The sequence below is a fragment of the Helicoverpa armigera genome, chromosome 24 (assembly GCF_030705265.1).
Source record: "Helicoverpa armigera isolate CAAS_96S chromosome 24, ASM3070526v1, whole genome shotgun sequence".
Lineage (NCBI taxonomy): Eukaryota > Metazoa > Arthropoda > Insecta > Lepidoptera > Noctuidae > Helicoverpa > Helicoverpa armigera.
Window position 1 is genome coordinate 8,801,583 of NC_087143.1, and position 9,798 is coordinate 8,811,380.

At 49.9% G+C, this 9,798-nt stretch overlaps 3 protein-coding genes across 9 annotated transcripts; 1 reads left to right on the plus strand and 2 right to left on the minus strand.

Annotated features, from left to right (window-relative positions):
* Positions 1-77: 77 nt before the first annotated feature.
* On the plus strand, positions 78-1,431 carry LOC110380677 (large ribosomal subunit protein mL54). The gene is made up of 3 exons (XM_021340745.3): positions 78-305; positions 973-1,118; positions 1,197-1,431. Exons 1-3 carry the CDS (start codon positions 188-190, stop codon positions 1,356-1,358), a joined length of 426 nt encoding a protein of 141 aa, XP_021196420.2. The 5' UTR covers positions 78-187; the 3' UTR covers positions 1,359-1,431.
* On the minus strand, positions 1,416-3,474 carry LOC110380674 (ciliary microtubule associated protein 1A). 2 transcript variants are annotated; one of them, XM_021340739.3, is made up of 4 exons: positions 3,323-3,474; positions 2,177-2,657; positions 2,001-2,103; positions 1,416-1,933 (listed from the first exon to the last, which is right to left on the minus strand). In XM_021340739.3, exons 1-4 carry the CDS (start codon positions 3,339-3,341, stop codon positions 1,847-1,849), a joined length of 690 nt encoding a protein of 229 aa, XP_021196414.1. In that variant the 5' UTR covers positions 3,342-3,474; the 3' UTR covers positions 1,416-1,846. The 2 variants fall into 2 exon arrangements, with proteins under 2 accessions (XP_021196414.1, XP_049706178.1); XM_049850221.2 differs by lacking the exon at positions 3,323-3,474 and adding an exon at positions 2,749-3,293.
* A 122-nt stretch (positions 3,475-3,596) lies between these two features.
* LOC126056609 (synaptic vesicular amine transporter) lies at positions 3,597-9,574 on the minus strand. 6 transcript variants are annotated; one of them, XM_049850205.2, is made up of 7 exons: positions 6,065-9,570; positions 5,342-5,779; positions 4,887-4,985; positions 4,780-4,820; positions 4,383-4,706; positions 3,889-4,173; positions 3,597-3,820 (listed from the first exon to the last, which is right to left on the minus strand). In XM_049850205.2, exons 1-7 carry the CDS (start codon positions 6,303-6,305, stop codon positions 3,755-3,757), a joined length of 1,494 nt encoding a protein of 497 aa, XP_049706162.2. In that variant the 5' UTR covers positions 6,306-9,570; the 3' UTR covers positions 3,597-3,754. The 6 variants fall into 6 exon arrangements, with proteins under 6 accessions (XP_049706162.2, XP_063897271.1, XP_049706161.2 ...); XM_064041201.1 differs by having other exon boundaries at positions 4,383-4,820; positions 6,065-9,574; XM_049850204.2 differs by having other exon boundaries at positions 4,780-4,985; positions 6,065-9,572.
* Between the last annotated feature and the right edge of the window lie 224 nt (positions 9,575-9,798).

The following is a 9,798-nucleotide window of genomic DNA, read 5'->3' on the forward strand; positions in this document are numbered from 1 at the left end:
TAGAATAATACAGTTAAGTTTACAGTGAAACAAAACGTTTTATAGAAAATTGACGGCTAGCGGCAGCAAGTGTCAGCGAACCATCTGTCAGTGTCATCAGTCAAACTGAAGTCAAATGTTCAAAATATGAATAACCTCAATTGAGAAACTCGCAAACAGTTTATAATTTAATATTATTTTATTAACGATGCTTCTGGGATTGTTAAGAATGACATTACGCGCGGCGTGCATTGCACAGTCTCCGCAGCTGCACACCACTGCCGCCAGTTATGCTGCCGTCAAGAAAACCACATCTGCCGCTGGAGGTGATTTTTCTGATTACTTAATTCCCTGCCCTAAAATATTGAAACCTGGCATCTGCTTACCAAACATAATATTATTCTATACTTCTAAACCAATAGAGGTTTTTTTTGAGAGGTTGTATCCTCGAGGTCCCAAAACTACTAAACTGATTTGTAACTTCTTAACTTCTTTCTCTGTTGAGAAGCTAGACAATCCCCGAGTAATATAGGGGTCAGTAATCAGTGGGTTGTCCTAGGTTATATTTTATCTAGGTGTGAGAAGTATCCTTGGGAATACTGGGATGCGGGTAAAACATTTCACATTGACTAGTGATACGCCCTAGTTTCATACGGGTACCAGTATTTCTCCTCGATTTATTGCATGTTATTATACACATGAACCTTCCTCATCAATCACATCTATTTAAAAAAACTGCATCAAAATCCACATTTGTATTACATTTGGTCAATGTGTAGTTTTAAAGATTTAAGCATACATAGGGAAATAGGGACAGAGAAAGTGACTTTGTTTTGTACTAGGTAGTGACGAGTGAGAAACTCCTAATGTTGTGTACACAAAGCGACTATTGTGTACCCTGTGAGTATGAGGTGTTGAGGGACAGTACTACTTTATGTACAACAGCAATACTAAGTAGCACTTTGTCAAGGAGTATTAACTAACCAATTGCAGGAGTGATGGGGCTGGGCAAAGGCAAGAAGAAGGCAGGCAAGCTGACTGCCATGGAGAAGAAGGAGATGCCGGTGGAGAGCGACCCGCAGCGGCTGGTCAGCCACGTGTGCGGCTCCAACATATACACCACCGGGGAGGACATCAAGGTGAGTGGTGGGGGTGGTGGGCGTGGTGGTTGAGTGTAGCGCGGGTGTGTGGTGCTCAGTACAGCGGCGCGTGTGCAGGTGCAGGAGGACAGCGCGTACCCCGCGTGGCTGTGGTCGCTGCCGGTGGGGCGGGCGCCGCCACTGGCGGAGCTGTCGCCGCTCGACAAGCGCTACTGGCTGCGCGTGCGCGCGGCCGGCATGCGCCGCAACAACAAGCTGCGCTCTATGCGACGCTTCTAGTCGCCGACACCTACTTGCAAGCTTAGCTTTAACTAGACTAAATGTTAACAAATAAAATACTTACCAAATATAAGTTTATTCAATTCACAAAAACTCCACCATATAAACTGTTCAAAAACGATTTACAATTTTTTTATTCCAAAAAACTACTCTCATTATTGGAAATTTACGACAAACTCTAAATTACATTACGATAGTCGGTATCACTTGAACAATAATCATTTTAACCGCACCTACACAACAATTTGACCATTCAAAAAAATATCACAATTCAATATAAAAAAATGTTCTGAATCCAATCATGTTTGATTTCTAATACAGGTGACTTTACAGTTCACTGGACTATACGATTTTTTTGTCGATTTTAAACTCATACAACATCACTTACGTGTCATATGCATTAGAAACCTTCGATACGATTTGTTTTTGTATAATATCTCCGTATGCCTCGGTACGCTTGAGAGGTCCGCTACTGCGCAGGTTCCTCGTCACAGGCAGTCCATGGTGTCCTCCTTGATGATCATGGGCGGCGCGTAATCGCCGTGCTTCGTGCCGAACGAGTACGAGTAGGGGTTCTGCAACGTGAACATGGCGTTAGTGGTGTTGTGCGGCGCGGCGAGCTGTGTGTAGTGGACCACTCACCTTCTTGGTGTTGTAGAGGTTGGGCGGGTAGGCGGCGGGGCCCGGCGTGCGCGTGGCCTTGCCGGCGCCCTCCAGCCGCGCGCCCAGCGAGTACACCGGCTGCCTGCACACACACACACGCATGAGTGGCGCGTCGAGCTACACACACACACACACGCGCGGCGCGCGGCACTCACTTGCACTTGTAGACGTTGGTGTCGCGCTGGAAGTAGACGGCGGGCCCGGGCGACTTGGCCTTGGGCATGAAGCCGACGCGCGCGCCCATGGTGTAGGCGGGCGTGCCGGGCCCCATGCGCAGCGCGTAGGCGTTGGGCGCGGGCCCGGGCCGCTTGAGCGCGAAGCCCAGGCGCGCGCCCATGGAGTAGACGGGCGCGCGCGGCTCGCGCATGGGCGGGCAGCGCTCGGGCGCGTGGGCGCCGGGGCCCGGCGTGCGCAGCGTGGAGCGCGTGGCGAAGCGCGCGCCGAAGCTCCACGCCGGCGACGACATGAGCCCGTCGCGCGTCACGCGCTCGATGCGGTAGGCGGGCCCGGGGCCCAGGCCGCGCAGCCGGTACCCCGCGTTGGTGCCGAACGAGTACATGGGGTTGCGGTAGCGCGACGGGTCGTGCTGCGTGAAGCCCACCGTCGTGGGCAGCTGGTAGGCGCCCGGCCCCGGCCCTGCACAGTGCTCTCGGTCAGTCGGTACTTAAACGTCACCCGATTGAAGCGATATTGTGTTGACAAGGTAAATAAAAACTGTATGACTCACCGACGCGACGCTGCACAATACGTACCTACTCACGTAAAGGCGTTTCATCCTCTACAAAATGGGATGAATGAACTGCTGACTTTGTGAAAAATTGTACAGTTTACCTAATTGATACACAAATAGCCATGTGTGTAGGTAGTCCGCATAAAGTATATAGCCACATGGTTTTATGGTCTCTGGTACAACGATATACGATATCAGATTACGTAACCCAACTGTCTCCATGTAGGTAGTTTCTCACAAATGTTAAATGCCTTAAACATTTCAATTCTTATCCCTATTTCTTTGATCTGAGTTCTTATCTATGTACTTGTGCTATGCTAACTCCTCATGGATGCCACCCGTCGTTTGCAGACGCGCGCCGCGTCACCTAATCCGAAACATTCATAGCTTGATAGGAACCAGGAAGGCTCATCACCACGTCATCCGTATATATGATGTCTCGATCACAGGGATACACTCGGGAACACATTGCTCCGTGTGTGTAGGTAATGGTTCATGAGACAGCACTCGGAGCGGCTGGAGACGCCAGTGTACACGCGCTACACACTACAGGTACGTGACTCTCACTCACCCAGCGGTTTCTTAGACATTTTGTGTTTGTTTGTTTACTTTTGTACTGAAATTTAATCACATTGAATAGTTTGCGTAGTGTTTGGTGTTACTGTAATTTTGACATGGATCCGACGGCCACGACTGCTGGGATATAAACAAATGAATTTCAAACGTGGAAACATGGCGGCGGCGTCGCTGTGACGTCACGCGCTCGCCAAGGAGGCCGTATGCTGCGCGCTGCTAGTCTATCGGCTGTCGTAGGTAGGAGGTACGAATTAACAAGAGAAACAAAGTAAACTAGGTAATTTATTTATATGTAGATAGACTCACCAGCCCCCTAAACTTATACCTATATCAAAAGACGTACATTTATTGTTATGTAAGTTAAATGCAATCAAAGAACGTGTAGCATCATGGTGATAGCAGTAGAGGTGAGTCGTGCCCGCGGCGTCTACCGCGGCGTCGCGAGCGGCGTGTCCTCTGCGTCGCTGTCTTCGTCCAGCTCGACGGCGCCCCACTGCAGACACACGGGTGAGGTCAGGCTCAGCGGTCAGGTAGCCGGCACGGTGGGGGGGGGGCGCTCACCTGCTGCGAGAGCGGGTGTCGGCGCAGCGCGCGGTACAGCGCGCACACGTACAGCAGGTTGAGCACGCCCAGCGCGCGCATGGCGGCCTCGAAGCCCACGCACCACGCCGCCGCGCCGCCCAGCAGCGGGCCCAGCGCGTACGCGGCGCTGGCGGCCGCCTGCAGCAGCGCGGCGGCGTGCGGCGCGCGCCGGGCGTGCCGCGCCAGCAGCGCCGGCACCAGCGCCGCGTCCGCCGCGCCCAGCCCCGCGCCCAGCGCCACGTGCGGCAGCGCCAGCGCGCGCACCTGCACCCACACTGTCTACTTGCTCAACACTATACATGTGTACAGTTACCGGCACGGATGTCGGGCTCTCGGCGGAAGAGTGGGGATCGCTTTGCGCACCCGTACGCATAAGGCAATAAGGCAGTAAATCGCTTGTGCGCAGGTGAAGGTCAGGGCTCGACATCCGTGCCGGTAACTGTACTCGAGTATGCTGCATGAACAATACTGACGGAAGTGGCGTGAGGCACGGCCAGCGCCGCCAGAGCCACCGCCAGCTGGCCCGCCAGCGCCACGCGCTCGGCGCCCAGCCGCCGCGCCGCGCCGCCCAGCAGGCTGGCGGCCAGCAGGTAGCCGGCGCTGTCGGGCACGAACACCGCGCCCGCCACCCAGCGCTGCGGGTGGAACTTGTGCTCCAGCCACAGCGGCAGGCAGGGCTCCAGCGCCGCCATGACGCACGTGGTGAGCAGCACGGCGCCCGCGCACGCGCCCGCCGCGCCGCGCCGCGCCAGCGCCGCCACGCCGCGCCACGACACGCTGCCGCCGCCCGCGCACGCCTGCACACCACCGCGTCACCACAACACCTCGGGTCTTACTCATACATATGCACCTAGTTGCAAAGCTACGTACGCTGTTGTACTCGTCCTTGTTGAGGAACATGTACTGCAAGCCTGAAACAGAGGAGTGATGAGGCACGGCTCGGCTCGCGGAGTGGTGGCGGCGTGGTGGATACGCACCGAGGTTGGCGAGCAGCGCGCCCGCCAGCAGCGTGAAGGGCGCGGCGCGGCTCCACAGCGCCGCCGCCGCCCCGCCGCACGCGTACCCCACCAGCACACCTGCGCACACCAGCCCGCTCACATTTATTATGCCAAACAAATCTACCTAGTAGATACTGACAAAATATAGAATAGTGTTCTAAGCCACGTTGGTTGTCGAATAGGGCAGCTATCTGGAATGGTGGTGACAGATACAACCATGCATCGAAGAACACGTGAATGTTGCTGATCTCTCTCTGGTAGTGTTCCGTCTCATCGGGCTAGGAGTGTGAAGGAATAATGACATATTTGTCTGCGCAAATTCTCGTGCACTATAAATATGTCCTGCGCAGTTGGCTAATCTCACAGTCGCCGAATAGCCGCCGTGGCCAACAGTCAGCTAGGAGGACATCATCATTATCAGTATTGCGTATCACCGAGCGCGACGGCGCCGAGCAGCGCCCCGATGGCGCGGTCGCGCTGGTGCAGCGGCAGCGCGCGCGCCGCCAGCGCCAGCCCGCCACGCCGCCAGCGCCGCGCCGCGCCGTGCGCCGCGCGGCCAGCGCCACCGCCAGCGCCGCGCGCCAGCCCGCCGCCCGACACGCCCGCGAACACGCCCGCCGCCGCCGCCAGCGCCGCCGTGCCCGCGCGCAGCACGGGCGCCGCGCGCCGGCACACCGCCGCGCCCGCCAGCGGCGCCGTCAGCAGCTGCGCCGCCGCCTTGGCGCCCAGCACCGCGCCCAGCAGCGCCTGCGCGCCGCCCGCCTCGCCCTCCGCCGCCGCCACCGTGTGGTTGAGCACGCTCGCCAGCGGCGCGCCCTGCCCACGCCACAGCGCCAGCGACGAGCCGCGCACCCAGTCCGGGATGATGGGCACTGCGACACCACACACTGCTCACGAACAACTGACTATCATCACGTCATTATCATATCTGCCTGTTGCGCTCCACTCCTGAACGTAGGCCTCCCCCGGTGAGCGTCAGCCCGGTTAGGGGCAGCTCGTACCCGTCACCTTGATCACGGACGCACTTGGACGTTACGCGTTAGGTGAACCATTTAATCACAACCTCAACGTCTCGAGCCTTACTTCAGCTCTGAACGACCTTAGACTTGTGATTTATTGTGGACGGAGATTTACAGCAAACCAAACATAAGCCTGACCTAGAACAGTGAGGAGTACGTTGTCGAGGAAGAATGTGAAGTAGATGAGTGCGAAGGCGATGGCGCCCCCGCGCGGGTCGCTCGCGTCCTGCATGCTGGCTGGCGGGAGACTGCGACACGTCTGGTCGGCGGCGGTAATGCGGCTGGCTGAGCCGCGCGACAGTGGGGCGGGGTGGGGCAGGGTGGGGCGGGGTGTTGGGTGCTGCGGAGTGTCGGCGCGCGATAACCAGATGCGATACATTTTCAATCAGCGCGCAGCGGCGCGTGTGCGCTTCCTGATTCAATTTTCTGGTCCGCGCACTGTAATGGCGCCCGACGTGGGACAGATTGTGTCGAGATAAACGAGAAGACTCAGCGACATGAGCAACCCTGTGCTAGTAGCAGTAATGACTACATATCACAATTGAAAGCCGGCCGTTTCCCAGGGAGCGTGATGACTCGAAAAGGCCTAGTAAGAGTTTCAAACTCTTACTAGGCCTTAATCATCGATCCCACATAAATATAGAAAATCATATAGAATATTATAATTAGAATTTATAATTTTATAAATAATTAGAAATGCAAAGACATCATACGTCTTATCAGATTGATTATTTTTATTTATTCATTTCATGTGTCGGCATCGTGTTTCGCTGACTGGTGTCACGAAGCCGTTCCACCTCAATTTCCACCGCATCTGATTGGCGGGTATAACACGAGACTATCGTATACTATAGGTAGGTATGTTTGTTCGTAAACATTCAAATGGGTTCTATGTTAATGTGGATAAAGAATCTCATTATAGTGATCAGGCGAGCAGCTGAGCCCCGTCCTCCCCCCGCGCGCCTCACTCGACACATCTGTGGTAGGTACTCCTATATTTCAAAAGGTAACAACAGAGAGTAGGTAAAATGCAAAGATCTATGTAGGTACCTACTTTCAAGCGGCGTCATAATTATCTGACCTAAAGTCTAAATTGTCAATAATGAGAGAGGCACTGCCTTTTAAAGAAGCACGAAGATAATGCAGTTTGTTTATTTTGTCTATGCTCTCATTATTATGTATGATGGAAATAAATGTGTCCCTAAATTCTAGCCAGTCATGATAGCTGCCAGAAAACTTAGGTAAATCAATTTTGGGTAGACGAACTGATGTGTGTTTGTGTGTGTGAGAAGTACCAGATACAACCTCAGACGCGGAATCCGCCGACAACTCCCGGCGAGCGTTGCCGACCAGCTGACGCGCAGAAGCAAGCAGCGCGTAGTACAAGTTCTCGAATTCCTCGCGTTCCGCATATTGCTCACTGGGTTCCTCCACTGCTTCTTCCAGGCTGATCTGTAACGTATCATATTTCTCATATGAGTTTTCGAACGCAATTAAACGTTGTTCAAGTTCAATGAGCTGAGTCTCACTTAACTTTTCGCAAGACTTGACTACATTTAAATAATTTGTGAATTGCGTAAGCTTAGCCTTAAGCGCAGCTCGCTTTTTAATAAGCGTTTTAATGTCAGACATATTTACTTACTATTTAATAAAGCTACAACAGTAATCTAACTTCTATTTAAATGCCTGATGAAAAATTTAAACAAAGATTCAAAGCGAGATTTGCTATTAACATATGTCCAGGCGCTTAACTATCGCAAAGAGCCTATTAAAAAAGTAAAGGCAATATGTTGCTTAATGCAAAAAGCCTAGCAAAAAAGTATAGCAATACGCTGCGGAAATAACACTAGTTTACACGGTTTTTATACCCCAGATAAAAGTTGTTGAATTTGGTCTATCTATCTATAGGTAGTCTAGGAAAAATACTAAAAAAATCTGTCACGTCCACATTTGGAATTATATTTAATTAAAAAAACACGAGAAAACGGACCATAAACAACTAAATATTATTAATTTTGGACTTCTTTTTGTAGGTTTCGGAATCGGTTTCTTTTAATATAGACCAAGAGTAGTCTCCCAATATATTTTCGTCCCAATAGCCTTGATGACGATTTTCAAAAGCCTTTAAATCCTGGTGAAAATGCTCTCCTTGTTCGTCGCTCATGCTTCCTAAGTTTTCCGGGAAAAAATCCAAGTGGGAATGTAAAAAATGAATCTTTTGACATGTTGACACCCATCTTGTGATAATTTTGTAATGAATCACTCACTATCTCTTTATTGTTTTTACTTTTACTATTGCTTAGAAAGTCTCTAACAACAGTTTTATATGAATTCCAAGCAACTTTTTCAGTCGTAGATAAAAGAGTATCAAACTTAAAATCACTTATGATTTTGCGTACTTGTGTAACACCCCCTTTTTAAGTGACATATGCATATACAATGCCCGACTTAGTTTTCCTATTAAAACCCGAAGTCTTAGTAAAACAAAAGTAACAGTCATTTTCGTGATTAGCTGGTTCCCTGCACAACATTGGTGTACCAAATGGCAGGTGTACGTTGTCCCCTTAAGACCATCACAGTAAAGTGATTCTACAGCTCTCACAAAACACATAGTGAGTCCAGTTTTTTTCTTGATTGGTCACAAGAAATCCGAAATAATGAAGATATGCAATTTTCAACGATTCTGTCATATAACTTTGCTTAAATATAAATTGTCCACAAACATAACAAAAGCGATCACAACTTTGTTTACACTGTCTACGCGACATTTTATGTGAATTAAACAAAAAATATCTCCTAAACTAAACAAGTAATGCAACACCATAGATCAGTAGTTAAGAATGATTCCTAAATACAAATATTTGGGGGTAGAAAAAAAATGTGACGTGATAGAATTTTTATGTTGTTACTTTTAGAATGTACAAAGGTGGCGGAAGATTTTGTGAGGGGTATTGTAGCAGCACTATCACTTCTACATAAAAATTTGTAAACTAGTGTAATTATTTGACTAAATTGCAGAGGCGTGTTTTGCTATGAAAATTTTACAAGGAGCTTAAATGTGCATTAAATTGCTTTGTCACTCTAAACACAAGTTGATATGTTAAAACACAGTAAAATTAATTTAAATTGCATAAATGATAAATGTAAATGAATACAATGAGCACTAAAGGTGATTAAAACTAATCACTAATTGGATATGGAATGATGGAACTTGATAAAGACGGTTGCAGTAGCCGTATCGACGTTCACGAAGACCCAAATGCAGACGATGACACGCAAAAATGATGATCTTCTGCGAAGCTTGAAGGCGAAGACGAAGTTCTTTGTTCTCCAACCGATGAACCGTTGGCTTTTTGAATTTGAAAAATTCCGTTTTGGTTTCAACTTCACGGGAGAAGGACCAATGGACGCGACGGAAAATAAGAAATGCGTAAGCGCAGCCGTGCTCGGAGCGGTGCAACAGCTGACTGATGTGAAGGGCGCGCGGGGCAGCCGGCGCTCGTCGCTCGTGCTCGCCGGTGGCTCCACCCGGCGCGATGGTATTAGTATGTGACTCAACAGTAATGGTAGGTCAAGAGGTCACCTAAAAATGATAGGAATATAAATAAATAATAAGAAACAAAAGGTCAACTCTTATACATCTAGAAAAAAATGCAAGGTACCTATAATAGTAGATAGATCGTTTTTTTAAGAGCAATGAAATACTTATAATGTAGGTAGTAATTGTTTTTTTTAATTGTACCAAAATGCCCACATTCTGAAGTTGGATTAACCATCTGAACTGAATGAATGTAGCATTTGATCCATATTTCAACGGACATCCTGTTGATAATATTTTTTTATATCCCAACTAGCGGCCCGGTACGTGCTTT